Raw genomic sequence first — 16,914 nt, 5'->3', positions numbered from 1 at the left:
TTTCCTAAAAATAATATTATAAAGAAACAAAAATATTTTTTTGTTTTATGGGCCCGACAAGGATTGACTACGTATTCTCATTCAGAATGAGAAATTTACGTAGTTCTTTATCTAGAAAAAGGTTTGTAAATTTGTTTGTAAATGTTGTTTGTAAATTTATATTTTTATTTATTTTAAGAATGGTGGGAAAAAGGAAATAAACTGGCCATAGGCCGACGCGATACTTATACCCTTTATTTTATGATTTATTATTTGTTTTTAAAAAGAAAATATGTGATAAGAAAATATTTTTTATTTTTGGAATTGTTTATTTATTATTTTCTTTTAAAATAAAATTTAAAAATAAATATCACGTGATGCAAGGGATCTTACCAATACCAAAAGAAATGAGAGAATATATTATTTTTATGATTTTAAGAAAACACATTATATGTGTGTAGTAAAAATAATGTTCTTAGAAGAAAAACGTCAAAGTACAATCAAAAGAGAATAAAAAAAAGTGTGGAGGTGACATACCCTTGTCAAATCTTTTTTAGTCTAGCAAATATCTTCTCAAATATTTTTAAATATCCACAATAATCAAATATATTTTGAATATATTGGATTACTTAGAAGATAATTGGAGGAGATTACATTATCATAAAGAAGATTACAACATAGAAAAGCCTTAAACAATAGCCTAATCCAATTTTTATATAAAGAGACCTAGGGAAACACTTTAGGGGAGCTGAGGAACCCTGTAGGGGGTTCAAATTTCATCCATCATCTCTTCTCTCATGTTCTCTACCTTCTCTTCTTATATTTTTATGTTATTTGAACATTCCATGGAGTGTTAAGCCTTTGTGGTTGATTCTGCTATAATTTCTTAATTGGATTCTGAGGTTAGATGAATAAATTTCTTTGTGCTTTTGATTCTTGTTATGATTTATTTTTATCTATGTCTTTAGCTTCTTAATCAAGTAAAAGTAATGATTTTTACATTATAGCAATTTAGCATAGTGTCAAATCTACATAACATATCAATCATATGAGTCCAAGAGTTTTTAATTTTAATTGAGAATCTACTTTGATTAAAGTTAGAAACTTTCATATGATTGAATGAGTTTTTGACAATAATTGATAATGTACTTTGATTAGTGGTAAAACTTTAACAAGAATTAATCAAGAATGTACTTTGATTAATTAGTTTTTTACTTGATATAAGAGGTAAAAGAATAAACATGATTAGGCATAATAACATTTAACTAAGAATGTACTTTGATTAAATTTACAATGACTAATTTACAAAGTTCTTGCTTTTAATTGAGAATGTACTTTGATTAAAAGTGAGAATGCCAACAAATTAATTGAGAATTTACATTGATTAATTTGAAAATCTAAAACAATAGTTAATTAAATAATAATCTTTAGATAACTAATGATGAATCCTATTTTGAAAAAGCAGTGAAGTCAACATATTTTCTTTATATTTGTTTTTATCTTTTTAAATCTCTCTATAAATTTCTTTTTATCTATCATTTGTTACTTTGTTATTTAATCTTTTCCTTATCTTTATCTTCTTTATTATTTTACCAACCCCTTTTGTATAGCTTTTATAAGAACTAATTTGTTAAGAATCAATTATGTGTTCGTTAGAAGACGACTTAGGGTTGAATTTACCTTTTCTATTTTGTTGACTACTATCTTAGCAATACTGAAGTTGCTATATTTTAATAGTATTAATTTGATCGCGTCAATGACAGTGTAACATCCTGATTTATGGAATGTTTTGATTACGAGTGAAATTAAAAAAATTTTAAAATCATAATACCATTGCGAAAATCCACCTATATAATACCGAAATTAGTAAACTAAAAATGAAATAAAATAAACCCAATTACAATGTCTCAAACATTTATAGCATAAAAACTTTAAATAACACAAGTTTTTTTCCCAATCTCGCATCTCTATCATACATCTAGAGCATCTGCAACATCTGCTCCCGTATAACCAAAAGTTATACGATCATCGCAAGACACACACAACCAAAAACACAAACAGATATGGGTAAGCTACCATAGCACAATCAATAACAATGAAATTTGTACATAGGAAGCAAGCACAACTTAATAACAATTCAATCATCTAGAACTATCTTACTAACATAATCATTTATACACCATGATCATCATCAACATCCTCATTAACTATATCATGACTATACCATCAACATTATCCTTATCAACATCATTTCCAAACACATTGTCATTACGAATCAACATTACATGTACCTCTATCAAAACTAACTTCATCACGAATCATTCATCATGAATACCACCATGAGCCTCCACAATACCATAAACTCCATAGTGAAAAGAATCAGTCACACTCTTGTACCCTATCTCAAACTTATAGCCTCCCCTACAGGTCTCATGTAGCCTCCCCTACAGGTTCCCTGTAGCCTCCTCTACAGGTCTACTCGAGTAGTCCCGCCTACCTGGCTAAGGAACATGTTTTCTGCCACACAAGGACAAGGCAAACACCATCACCCTCATACAAAGAAGGCTCAATACTCGAGCACCCCCTTTTCGCACACAAGGCCAAAGGGAGTCACTATCTCGTATGAGACGATCGATAGTCTCAGGCTTTACTAGGTACAGCAAGTGGACCTATCTCTCACTCTTATGCTCATCAACTACACACTCAAGTACATCTCAACACTCACTCAATTTCCAACATCAATAAAATTTCATCCCATACCTATTTATAATAACCATCCTCATTCTCTGTCTAACATTATTTATTCATCATTATCAATAATATCATTCAAAACCCAATGTAGTCAACATAAACACTTCATAAATTTTACTCTAACAATAGATCAAAATAAATAAATAAAACATTTAATAACAAACCAAAAATAATAAAACAGTTATTGATCTAATTAAAGATTATAATCACATTATTTTTCTCTTTTATCAAACTAAAATTACTAAATCATTTAATATTCTAATTAACAATTATAATCTCATTATTTTCATCTTTAAAACCAATTAATATTTATTTCTTATTTCCAATTTTGCAAGCTAAGCTGTTAATTAATTGATTTTATTTCTCATTATTTTAATTTTAGAGACATCATTTTTATCTTATTATTATTTTTGGATCCTGCTGTTTCGATTTCCAAATAAATTTAAAATTTCATTACTTTTACTTTATCTCTTTCTTTCCTTTTTCTTTTAAACATTATGTCTCAGCGATTTTAAAAATCTGGGTCTCACAAAGTCCAACTATGGGCTTGCGCAGGCCCTACCAGATTCAACCCGCACTAGCCCACGGCCCACTGTCATCCAATTTGAACATGTGCTTGTACTCTCTGGCCACCTCGAAGGTGGAAACCACCATCGTCAGACCCAAACGCCGACCGAAACCAATCACTCAAAGGTGCAAGCTCAAGAAACCCAAACTCAAATCAACAGGAAGAGCCAAAACTCTATACCCAAATTCAAAACTGAAGACCTCACCTTCTCAAATAGCAAAATATAAAAGAGGATCAGAAACTCCAATTCAAGCCTTGAATCAACGTAGAAAAAAATAGAATCTCAACCCAAGAGAGAAATCAGGAAAGAAACCCAAAATTTGAAAGCCTTAACCTCCAAATTCCCAATTTAAGAAACCCTAACTTCAATCCCAATTTGAAATCCCCATTTCAAACCCTGGCTCAAAACAAAATGAGAGCAAAACCTACAAGGAAGAAACAACAACCCACATTCGCAAATCAGTAACAAGATCAGGAACCCTAAATTGCAAGAAAGGGATCGCGATTCACTATGCTACCCTCGTCTGTACCCCTCGCAACAGGTCATTGTTGCCGTCGCCAGCCACCATCAAACAGAGACCCTAGTCGCGAAACGCAGAAACACTTTCCCTCTACAAGACGAACCGGAAAAGGAGAAAGGGAAGGATGCTCCCTCCTTGCGTCGCGAATCAAAACGGAGAGAAGAAACCTCCGTCGCGCCTTTATTGCACCTCCGCTGGCTATGTCCTCGTCGCATCGTCCCCTTCCCAAACAACCAGGATTGCAGCTCTTCTCTCAACGTCACACCGCGAGTCACCGGCCAGAATTCTGCCACTACTAGGCCACAAATCAAAAACCCTCTTCTCCAAGGTTGGATGATCCGCGAGTAATGCACAGAGACATGAGGAACGAAACAGATTGAGGTTTGCTAGCTCGGGATAAATGGCAGAGAGAACAGATTGAGAAGAGAACCTCTGAATATGGTTTGTTGAGAGAAACAAGCAATAAGGAAAACAAATTCGTGCTTCCCCTCTTTGCAAGGTCAAACCAGAATTGCTGGGAAAGGGGGAGGAAGAGAGTTGCTTCCCTAGCCAACCTCTAGCACGAGACAAAGAGAAAGGGAATGAAGCATCCCTATTGCGGCAGCCCAAAGCTAGGCCTGCGATAGAAGAAAGGCCCAAACAAAATTTGGGGCTTTAGGAGAAATTGCCCAATTAGGGTTCTAAAATCTAAATTTCAATTTAGGAAAATTAATGAGTTAGAAAACTAATTAGGATTTTAATTGGGGTTTAGAAATTACCATTTAATAGAAAGAACCTCTAATCAATTTCTAATCATAATTAATGAAAATTCTTAGTGCTACTGTTACGTTCCCTTGTAATACTGTAATTACCATGTATTCCCATTAATTCAACCTTAAACCTTTAATTCCAAGATTCAAACAATGATCAACCAATGTTTATTGATCTTAAAATACAATTCATTCATGATAATAAGCCTATCAGAAATTCAAGAATCATCCAACCACAACATAGACATCCACTCATGGTGCATAACTTTCTTAATTAATTTAGAAATACACAAATAAATAATTGAATAACATAAAATCAAGAATACATTCACATTCATCATACAATAAAACAACGGTAAGCGTCTCATACCTTAGTCAATTATAAAACTTCAAGGATGAAGATCAATCAATCACAGATGTTTGCTATCTTCTCAAAAATATTTTTTTTCTCCTCTTCAATCTCTCTATCTCACCGTGCTCTCTTTTCTTTGCTCACAATTTTTATGTACCTCTCTTTTTACGCTTCCTTTCTTTTTATTTCTTGTTCAATAAGTTCTTATTTTATTTTTGAATTAAAATATTTTATAACTTTAGAGTAATTGCTTAGATAGTGCTACCTTTAAAATCTCAATCAATTTTCTAACTGCTAGATCACACGTTCTATTTTCTAATTTTTAACTTATAATTTCTACACCTCAATACACAAAGGGAAAAGACATTATTGCCCTAAGGCAAAAATATAACTAAAATAAAACAAAATCTCATAAACTTATCTACCTAGTATTTGAACTCATATCCATTCAATTCTAGACACACATCTCTACCAATAGGCTAACACATCACATTGAAAATATAGAACATCATAAATTTAACAACCATACAATAACATGTGTTACGCTTATACCCAAGCCTTATTTATAAGCTTTACATTTTCGCGGGTCTTACAGACAGCGTATCACTTGTGCACTCCTTAGTAGGCCTCATTTTTGGCCAATGAGTGCAAGGGTGGGAGATCATGTTTTTAGGGTTTTTAGAAGACACCTTTAACATATAAATAGAGGTGTCTCCTCTCATATATTCATCTTTGATGTTGAGTAAAGTTATGCTGCCCATTTTTTGCATACTACTCATCTTAAGATCAAGACTAGAGCAACCTATGAGCCATCTTTAATCACCTTCCTCTTAGAGTTGACTTAACCTCTCTTAGAGCTTTCAAACACCACCCCACCACCACCATTTAACCACCATATGGTCGTGAGCTTTTAGCCTCACAAACACCATAGCTTCCTCATTTCCATCCCTAACCTTAATGATCCACCACATTTATGCGCCATATATCTTCAAGGGACCATCTTCATTGCATCCTTCTAGCTTTGGCCCAACCTAGCTAAGGAAGTTGTTATCAACTTCACTTCTTCATAGCTTCTTAGGTCTCCCAAGAGGTGTTTTATAAATGGGTGGATCCCAAATCCCAAAAATAACAATTGCAATTATCGTTAGTTAGATCCACAACAAACTTCTCCATTGTGAACCTGTGAGTGACCTCAAACTTTGCATCTCCTACCTACACAAGAATCCAATTCCCACTCTTTTCAACTTCCCTATCAAGCCTTTTTCTTGGTTTAGGCATAACACTTCCAAGATATGTTTTTATTTTTTCTCTCTTAGTGTTGCAACCTATTCATGATGTATGACCTAATCCATTCCATCATAATAATAATTGGTTTGTCTCTTCCCAGTAAAATTATACTATTAAATGACTCAAACAAATTATTGATCAAGACATCATATCTAGGATAATTATTGAATGCATGTTTACACCAAGTTTTTTGAGAATTGCAAGTAACCAATTATAAACATCAACATTAATATTCTTCAACTCACCTTTTTTTCACCCCTGGTAGAATGTTGTCTTTGCAGCCCCTGTCATAAGGTCCTTAATCACTGTTCATCCACCTAATTTCTTCTTATATAGATACCTCAAACAAAACCTATGTTTTACCCCCATTCAAAATCTCATCAAACACAATCATTAATCCTTGCAAAAACTATTATTACTTTGTCAAATAATCATAATGAAATGAAGTTAAATTACGTAATTTAAGTTCAAAATTTACCTTTTATTTATATGAAAAGAAAATCCAACATTGACATTCAATGTCCCTAATTTCACTCAGCAATAATGTTAGAAATCACTTCTACGTGTCTTTGCTTTCGTTTTCAACAACAACAAAAGTTAGTGGGAAATATTGGTCATTAGAGTCTCTATCCACTACAACTAATAATTTTCCACCATAGGATGTCTTTAGATGACAACTACCAACGTCAATGAAGGGCCTGCAACCACCCAATAAGTGGTTTTTACAACCTTCCTAACACATGTAAAAACACACAATCCTTGGTGCCAAAGTCGGTTGGGATTGATTGACCTTAATCTTGAATGTTCACGCCTAAACTTTGACCAATTCAGCAACATAGTCATATACATAAATATATTGTCGTTGTCCATCTCCTAACAAACAATCCATTGCAAGTTCCTTTGCTTTGCTAGTCCTCCAAGGTGTTATGCCAACATTGTATGTCTTCTTAATTTCATCAATTATTTGGTTCATTGTCATGTTTCTTACATCTATAATCTATCAACTAATACTTGTGTATTCCACTATACACTTGCACTTTTGCTACCAAAAACACTTCCACATTTATGACTCCCAAACAACTGTCTTAACCTTAAAGGTATGACTGCCCATACCTTGTTAGCCATAATTAAAAAACCACACTTCCTTTTACATACAGTCCTCACTCTCTTGTGATCATTCTTCATAAATTTAACTTCTTTTCCATTTAGAACATTATGCTCTAATATTGCATGCTTAAAACCTTCAAAGAAAAAAACTCCATCCCTAATTTAAATTTGAAGCTCTTGTTCATATCTTCAGGTCTATACTTTGAAAACTTCTACCTATTAACACTAACATTAACACCCTCATTGCTGCCCATATCTGAAGACAAAATCATTAGTATTGTATTCTTCATTTATTTCATACACTTCAACTTCTTCGTTAATGATAAACGATGCTTCACCACTATTTGTTCTACTTCTCACTATTTTTTTCCTTTTTTCCAATTTTGTCCACCTATTCAATACATGATGAATATTTCTACGTGTTGGATCATCTACAACCTTTTCATTGTCCATCCCAAATCCAGCATCATCATTTGCAACCTTATTTCTTCATTATCATCAAGTTTATCTACAATTGACCTTTCTTCTTTCTCCTTATCGTCAATAATCCCACCTTCTTTAGGCCCATTGACTTGTTCTCCATATGCATTGACTTGTACTTTAGGCACATTGAGCTCTTCTTTAGGCACATTCACTTCTTCTTCCCTAACATCTTCATTAACCTCTTCCTTCATGGCCTTTACGTGTCTTGCCTCTACCTCTTCACCCACGACTTCATCCATGCCACCAATACTAATGAAGTTAATTACTTAAGCCTAACTAAGAACATGTTCGACATATATATCAACCTCTTTATCATTAGCCTCTGCATAGTTAGTTAAGTATATTGATTCCCTATCATCACTCAGTATTCTAAGATTGTTGGGTAACTTATGTTTTGATCCCTTCCACCAAAGTTTTACATCACCACCATATTTGAAGTCAAACTATTTCTAGTGTTTCGAAGTATGACCATCAATCAGGAACAATTTCTTTAACTACATGTATTTTTCCACCAACATATTTCAGTCTCCTGTTCTTTTCAAACTTCCTCATATAATGCAAAGCCACAATGAACCCCATTTAGAAACCTACATTGTAAATCAAGATTCAAACTGAAACAATCACAACCTTAAACACACATCCTCAACATTAAAAAAATAATAATACCATTTTGGAAACTAACCTGACTTTGAACGCACAAACAAAAAACCCATAGTAAGCACACTGTTTTTGTTGATTGAAAGAGGAATCTCATAGCTCAACTCGTCTCAATTTCGATTTCAACACTTTAAATCCTGATTTCAATTTCATTTTAAATGTTAAATTTGCTAGTTATAACCAATTTCATTGTTGACGTTCATTACTTACCTGGACACACATGTATTGATGATATGGCACATCGTTAGCCACGTTAGAAAAAAAAACAAAATAACATTTATCATAAAAGACATTCTAAAACTTTTTAAAAAAAGAAGGATGAAAATGGATAAAAATTTGAAGAGAAACTAAAACCAAAATCGTATTATAATCTACATAATGAAATTATATTTAACCCTTTTCAATATACTCAATAAAAAAACTTCCATGTTTCAATATTGCATGTTCTATGTTCTGCCGCAAGATCATCAAGGGCTCAATAATCAAATCAATTACCCACATCCTGTAATATATGTACCCAAGATTTTCTTTAGAAATCAAAGGTACCATTGTCAAACAAAAAAATTTACCTTCCATAGACAACAATAGCAACTGAGCCCTATGATGAATTGTAGTATCCACCAATTAGACAAAAAAAAAAGCTCAACTTTAGTTCTCTAATCCCTAAAATGTGTTTTATCAAAAGATGGAAATTGTAGTTGGGTTCTCTCAAGAACCATACACACAGAATATCAATAGTAACTGTATATCGAAAAGAATAGTTGTATTGTATTGTCTCAACAGTCACGTACAAACAGAGCTTTAGGGAGCCTAATCCCCCTCCCAGGACAATGGGTTCTGCTACTATCAACAAAGAATATACTCAACAACCCTTTCCTAACCCCCAATCTGCCTTATATAAAGATTATACACCCTGCCCTGCCTAACTACTAAACAGTTAGGAAACTGTTAGGCAATTAATGTTTCTTCCTCCTAGTATACACTTTCCACTCTCTAACAATACCCACCGCTGGATGTACAACCTTGTCCCCAAAGTTGAAATCCGGATACTGATCTTGGATCATGGATACATCTTCCCAAGTCACCACATCCCTTCCACCTTCTTGCCACTCCACCAAAACTTGTGGTACCAGATCCTCTCCTTATTGTTTCTGCCTCTTATCCAAGATTCGAAGAGGCCAAAAAGTTGGCTCATCTGCTTGTAAATCAAGGGACAACTCCTTCTCCACATACTGAGTACGCATCGCCTTCTTTATTGCGAAATATGAAATACTGGATGAATCCGGGTCGTTTCTGGTAATTGTAGCTTAAACGCAACCTCCCCCACCTGTTGTAGCACTTTAAAGGGCCCAAAATATCCTTCTACCAACTTGGGGTGCAGTCTAGCAGCCATGGACGTTTGTTGGTGAGGTCTTATCTTCAAATACATTCATTCGTCTACCTTAATATCTCCCGGCCTCCTCCTTCTGTTAGCATACTTCATCATCATATCCTGGGCTCGGTTCAAATGAAACCTCAATTGCGTCAAAGCTTTGTCACGCGTCATCAAATCTTAGGCTACCGCCTCCACTATTGTTTCACCGAGTATGAACCTGTTTATAGAAGGGGGGAGCTCTCCCATATATCGTCTTAAAGGGAGTACATTTCGCTGCACTCTGGTAACTAGTGTTGTACCAGTATTTCGCCCAAGGTAACACTATACTCCAGTTTTTAGGCTGCTCCGAGTAGAAACATCGCAAATACCCTTCTAGTATTCTGTTCAGCACTTCCGTCTGTTTCCGGATGATAGGTAGTACTCATCTTCTATTGTGTGCCTTACATTCTAAAAATTTCCCTCCAAAACACACTCAAGAAGATGGGATCACGATCACTGACGATGGATAATGGCACCTCGTGCAACCTTATCACCTCCTTAACAAAGACTTTGGCCACCGTGCGCGCAAAGTAAGGGTGTTACAATGGCAGGAAGTGTCCATACTTGCTGAGGCGATCCACCACCACTAGCACTGCATCATACCCCTGGGATTTCGGCAACTTCACAATGAAATCCATACTCACCTCTTCCCAAATTGCATGGGGTACGAGTAACGACTGCAACAATCCCTGAGGCGATGACGCCAAATATTTGTGTTGCTGGCATGTCAAGCATCGTGCCACAAAATCAATCACCATTTGCTTCATTCCTATCCAGAAAAGTGATTGTGCGATTCTTCGATAAGTACGGTATACACCCGAGTGCCCTCTTATGCTAGTGGAATGGAACTCTGCCAAGAGCTTTGGTATTCAGGCTGACTTGGCCGACAACACTAGCCTTCCTTTATGGTGCAACCTACCTTGTTCCATAGTATATGCTGGATGAGCATCTGGATTTTTTTAATCTCTTCTCGAATCTTCCCCAAAACTTCATCCTCCTCTACTTCCCTTAATACCTCTTCAAAATCTTGCGAATATGGCCTCCCTACTATCTTCAATTCCTTGTTCTCTTCCCCCTTGTCCTCCTTATCCTCCCCTTTTCTAGACAAAGCGTCAGCAACCCGATTTGTCGCCCCTGGTTTATACTGGATCTCGAAATCATATCCTAACAACTTAGCAAGCCAGTTTTGTTGATTCTGAGTTGTTATTCTTTGCTCGAGCAAATATTTGAGACTTCTTTGGTCTGTATGAACGACGAACTTCTGTCTCAACAAATACGGTCTCCAATTTTGTATTGCCATCACCAATGCCATGAGTTCCTTCTCATAGATAGACTTATTAAGAGACCCCTCAGACAATGCTCTACTGAAGAACGCAATGGGTCTTCTTCCCTGCATAAACACCGCCCCCACTCCCCCTCCAGATGTGTCACACTCTACATGAAAGGGTTGCTCAAAATATGGCAGCGCTAGTACTGGAGCAGTGATTATCAAACTCTTCAATCTGTCCATGGCCTCCTTCACCTTACTTGACCACTGAAATTGCCCCTTTTTCAATAGCTTCGTCAACGGTTTGGCCACTTTTCCATAGTCCTTCACAAAATGCCTGTAATACCCAGTGAGGCCCAAAAAACCTCTCAGCACCTTCAGCGTTTCGGTTCCTCCCATTCAAGCACTGCTCGAATCTTTTCTGGATCCATCACCACCCCTCTCGCAGATATTAAGTGACCTAGATATGCAATCTCATCCTTGCCAAACTCGTATTCTTCTTGTTGGCCACCCACTTATTCTGCCTAAGCACCCCCAAAACTTGTCCCACTTGCTGAACATGTTTTCCCCAACTCTGGCTGTAAATGAGGATGTCATCAAAGAACACCATCACAAATCTCCTCAAAAATGGTTGCAGCAAACTGTTCATGGCGCTCTGAAATGTCGTTGGGGCATTATTGAGACCAAAAGGCATCACTAGAAACTCATAGTGGCCCTGATGAGTGCGGAAAGTTGTTTTGGGGATATCATCCTCCTCCATCCTGATCTGATAGTACCCTGATTTTAAATCCACTTTCAAAAAATACCTTGCCTCTCCTAATTCATCCAAGAGTTCCTCAATGACTGGAATGGGGAACTTGTCTGGGATCGTCGCTCTATTCAAAGCCCGGTAATCCACGCAGAACCTCCAACTCCCATCTTTTTTCTTTACTAATATAACGGGGCTCAAGTAAGGACTAGTACTCCACCTGTCTTTCAATTTCCCCTTTCATCAAATAGGGATATCTGTAGGGTCGAACATTCACCAGGTCTGTTCCTTCTCTGAAAGTAATCTGATGCCTTTTGTCTCTGTCAGGTGGCAACCCCTTTGGCTCACAAAACACCTCTACATGCTCCTCTAAAACCTGCTCCAACTCCTCCTTCTACTTTCGGGACAAGCCAGATTCTCCCTTATCATTTCACCCCGGTCCTCTACTCTTTAGACTCCAAACCAGAGCCCAGGTTTCCACCTCATTCATCTTTAATAAGGTCTCCGGTTTAACCAGCCTCCTTTTCAAAGTGGGGTCCCCCTTAATAACCACTTTATTGCCCCCATGTTTGAAGGACATAGTCAACTCGCCCCAATTTAGTGAGATCTTCCCTATTTTAGCCAACCATTCCACTCCCAGAATCATATATACTCCCCCTAATTCAAACAAGTAGAATTTCTTGGCTATCTTTGTCACTCCCACTTGGACTATCACCTTGGGGCAGCACCCTCTAGTTTTCTTCTTCTGTCCATCCCCCAGACTGACTTGATATGGAGGTGTATCCTCCTGGTCTAGCTTTAGTTCTTCTACCAAACTCTTGCTGATAAAATTGTGGCTTACGCCACTATCTATGAGAATCAGCATTGCCTTCTCCCCCACTCTCCCTTGCAACTTCATCGTCTTTGGCTGGGTAAGCCCACTGGCAGAAAAAAACGATAACCCCATTGGCTTCTGCTCCACTTCTCCCGTCTCTCCTTCTGTGTCATCCTCTTCATCCTCAGTCAATAACACTACATGTAAGCTCCTCTCAGGGCAATGGTGCCTGGGGCTGAAAGGTCCCCCATAGCGAAAGCACCTCCCTTCCTCTCGTCGCTTCAGAAATTCTGGATAGGGAAGGTTTCTTGAGTTCCTTCCTCTACTATCACTTCCCCCTGGGGATTCCTCCTCTCGCCGCACTACTCCCTGTCGCGCTGTCTCGCCTCATTGATTCGTCGCTCATGGTTGCGGCATTTCTCCCTAGGTTACTCCTCGCCGGTTTGGTTCTCGCCACAACTGTTCCTCCTTCCGTCGTTCGATCCCACGATTGGGAATTCTTGGCCGCTGTCCAACCACTCACCTAACCCGCGTAGAGCCTCCTCGACATCCCGCACAATCTTCATTGTCATCATCAAATTTCGCAGATCGCGTGGCTAAATTTGACACCGCAATTCCTCTCTTAGGCCTGCCAAGAAATATCCCAATAACTGGTCGTCCGAAAACGCCTTCGTTTGTCCAACCAGCACTTCGAAATCCTGCACGTTTTCAATTTTAACGCCATTAAACGATGAGGACATAATTTACACAATTTTCGTAACTTGGAAACCTAATATCTTCATTTTTAAAATCGGGTACTAAATGGAAATTCAACTCTTAACTTGGAGACTAAATAACCTATTAAGCCAAAAATCTAATTATCTTATATTAATTGTAATATTATTTTTATATTAAATCAAATCACCTCACAAGTTAAAAAGATCTCATATGTTAAAACATAAAAAAGAAAACAAATTAATAATCACATCATCGTAATTTAATAGAAAGATATAATTCTTTTTAGTATTCATCATACTAAATAAAATTTAATAGATCCGCAACCAATTTAAAAGATAGACTTTAATCGTAATTAATCCATAAAATATTATACTAGTTTGATTAATAAAACATGTCATTACTCAATATCGTTCGTGTAGTCATCCTTGTATGTGTAGGATTAAACAAATATAATTGGAGATAAAACCCAAAATCTTAAACCCTATCAATCACGGTTCTACCTTATGTGGCGCAGAGCCAGAGCCGGTTACGGTTACCTCCGCCGTTTCTCAACGGTGGTGCGGCGGCGCTCGGAGGACGAAGGGGACTGGCTCTACTCCTCAGAGTGGTGGGGATCCGACTCCGACGACGGTCACACCGTTCTTCGATCAACTTCCGGCAAGGGAAATGGCGTCGTTTCGGTCGTCGCGTATCACTCTTCAAGACCCGTTAGTTTCCTCCCTTTCTCAAAGTTTTTGTTTCCTTTAGTTTATGTTTACACGAAGTTTCAGACATTATGTGTTTATGTAAGATATTGAAGTGCTTTGAATTCATTTATTTTAATTTTACCGTGTGGCAAATTGTTCGATTATATTTTTAAATGTTTCGTTTTTTTTTACAATCTTTGGAGTTTTTCTTTTCAGAACTCATTTTCCTTTTCAGCAAGATTTTGACGATGGGTGTTTGCATGGTTTTTAGAACAGAATGCATTGGTCAGGAATGGAAAGATGGCTGCAGAAAAGGTGTGAGGAGGTGCATCCAGGATATGGGGATGGAGGGAAACTGAGGATACTTGGATACCAATGGAGGGTGCTTCGTTTCAATGAGGTTACTCGCCAGAGCACGGCAAAAGTGCTGGCAACTTACCACGACAACATGCCAGGAGTTGTCTACCTCATGCAGCAACCACGTTGTTTGGCTGTTCCATGTATATTTCCAAACCATTTAAACTGTGAATAGAAATGTAATTGTGGTGGAATTGTGTCTTCTAGGGTTGGTTAGTTTGGCGTTTCAACCAGTGAAGTTTTATTTGAAAAGCTTTATGTATGGAAATTTGAATATCAGCTTGACTTGTTGGGTAGTGTTTGTTTTTAGTTACTGATTGCTAATATGCAATGTTGTAAGATTACTAAGATTAAAGCTTCTGCTAACCTGCCTGAAGTGATTCCTGTTAGATGATATATATTTAAATTAACTATTAATTTGAGCATCCTTGCTTGATTTGGGGTGGATTTTGATAACAAAAATAAGTTTTATGCTATGCTTAATTATTGAATTCAAACAAAGAGGTCTTTGCACGGGATTGAAACCACCTGTTCTCTTTCTATGTTCCCTACTCTGTTTGTCCTATTAAAAAAATGAAAGATAATGTAAAATAAAAAAATTCCTATGTAAGGATAGTTTCCTTGGTATTTTGTATTTGCTGTTAATTTGGAGGAGGCTCCATCATTCCTGCATTCCTTATGACGACAATTGCTTTGTTGGTTGCCTTGTTAAATCTTAAGCATCTGGCTAAGATTTTGCACTCTTAGATAAGTTATTTTCTATTATGAATCTTTAAAAATATTTGTTTTGTGCTCACCACTCCTTTACGACCATTTTGCTCTGGTTGCTATGCCATTGTGGATTTGAATTTTGATATTCTTATTTTGGCCATGGTCATGATTATAGTATTTATTAATGAAGTTCTAGGGGTAATTTTTAGTCATAATTCTTGATTTCTAATTTTCGGAACATATCCATCCTTAATACGATTTTCAGTTCATGTTCAATTAATCCCAAATATGTAATTTTTTGGTTTAATGCCGTGTTGCAGATGTGAAAAGTATGATATCAGCTGGATTGACTACTATAGCCTCATGTAATTTTGATATTATCAGTGCACTGCAAGGAAAGAAAAATATGCACATTTTATGCATTGGACATGGTGGAGGAAGTTTACCACTGTTTTTGGCAAGTCAAATTCAAGGTGAAAATAGTTCTACCTTCATGGGTTTTTTCTGGTTTTAACTTAGTGGTAGCTTGAAACATCCAGGTTAAAAGTTATTACTTTTGTGTGGAAAAATGAAAAAAACATTAAAAAAAAAATCCATCATGGAAATATATCATTCTGTTTCTTGGTATTGACATAGTCATATCTTGCACTCTGAGGGATAAGGCATCGAACCTTGGACGTTGTTATTGTCATTGGCAACCAGATGTAATGTCAGTAGTAATAAACCGAACCAAGATGTTCATATGGCACCACCTCTTGTGCCCTGATTTATGTGGATACATATTTACACGGACCCTCATCAATTTATTCCTCTCTCCACCCTCTTAATGCATAGTCTAATTCTTGGTCTCGAGATAATTAGTAGCATAAAGCATGCTACTTTTGCTGCATTCTTTTTTTATGATGTAGTTTTTGGGATTTGCTAATGATTTTCTCCCTTGTTCACTTGACAAATTTATTATTGTAATCAATCCTCATACACCTTGCTTAATTTTCTGTGCAATTTCCAGGTGCCACTGTTCATATAGTTGAAATTGATCCCCTTGTTATATCAGCCTCAATTCGAGCTATGGGGTTCCCGGCTTGCTCACTCAAGACACAATCTGGTGACCAGGCTGTTTCGAAACCTGAAACCATTGATGAAATTATGTGGAAAGGCATCCATGAAAGGATTTGCCTCTACGAAGCAGATGCTGAGGAATTTATTGTCAACAGTACAAATATATATGATATGATCTTTGTTGATGCTTATGATGGTGATGATATATTTCCCCACAAGTTATGGCGCCCAGATTCAACATTTCTTAAAGCTATGAGTAATCGACTCCATCCCAAACATGGAACTGTTGTGGTGAACCTGCATTCTGACTCTGATGTCTTGAATCTTGATACTGTTCCATCCCCACTTGAGCATATTTTACCAATGGGAAAGTATGTCTCTCAAGTTTGCAGAGCATACAAAGATGTACTTGTAGGAAGAGAAGGTTCTGGTCTTGCTTTTACTGTTGCTGTTCCTTGGGTGTGTAATACTTCCCTGGTTGTTTGTAGAGGTTTTGATAAAGACAGTGAGTATTTTAACCGGGACTTTGTTATTAACACCCTCATTTCCAAATCCCTTGAACTGGAACATGTTATGGACTTCCCATTCTCATGCTTGGAATACATAAAAAGAGGTTTCATTCTTGTTTAATTTATCCCAATCTTATTGGTTTTGCATTCAGCAAATTCTTAACCAATCTCTATTACT

The 16,914-nt window shown here is 36.7% G+C and overlaps 1 protein-coding gene across 3 annotated transcripts; it reads left to right on the top strand.

Annotated features, from left to right (window-relative positions):
* The first annotated feature begins 13,857 nt into the window (after positions 1-13,857).
* Positions 13,858-16,870, top strand: LOC108325221 (uncharacterized). 3 transcript variants are annotated; one of them, XM_017558249.2, is made up of 4 exons: positions 13,863-14,121; positions 14,372-14,600; positions 15,489-15,641; positions 16,178-16,870. In XM_017558249.2, the coding sequence occupies exons 1-4, from the start codon at positions 13,918-13,920 to the stop codon at positions 16,855-16,857; spliced, it is 1,266 nt and encodes a 421-aa protein (XP_017413738.1). In that variant the 5' UTR covers positions 13,863-13,917; the 3' UTR covers positions 16,858-16,870. The 3 variants fall into 3 exon arrangements, with proteins under 3 accessions (XP_052730557.1, XP_017413738.1, XP_017413740.1); XM_017558251.2 differs by having other exon boundaries at positions 13,940-14,121; positions 14,377-14,600; XM_052874597.1 differs by lacking the exon at positions 15,489-15,641 and having other exon boundaries at positions 13,858-14,121.
* The last annotated feature ends 44 nt before the right edge of the window (positions 16,871-16,914 follow it).

The sequence above is a fragment of the Vigna angularis genome, chromosome 3 (genome assembly GCF_016808095.1).
Source record: "Vigna angularis cultivar LongXiaoDou No.4 chromosome 3, ASM1680809v1, whole genome shotgun sequence".
NCBI classification, from domain to species: domain Eukaryota; kingdom Viridiplantae; phylum Streptophyta; class Magnoliopsida; order Fabales; family Fabaceae; genus Vigna; species Vigna angularis.
The sequence above is the reverse complement of the archived record's forward strand: the minus strand, read 5'-3'. Positions and strand labels throughout refer to the sequence as shown.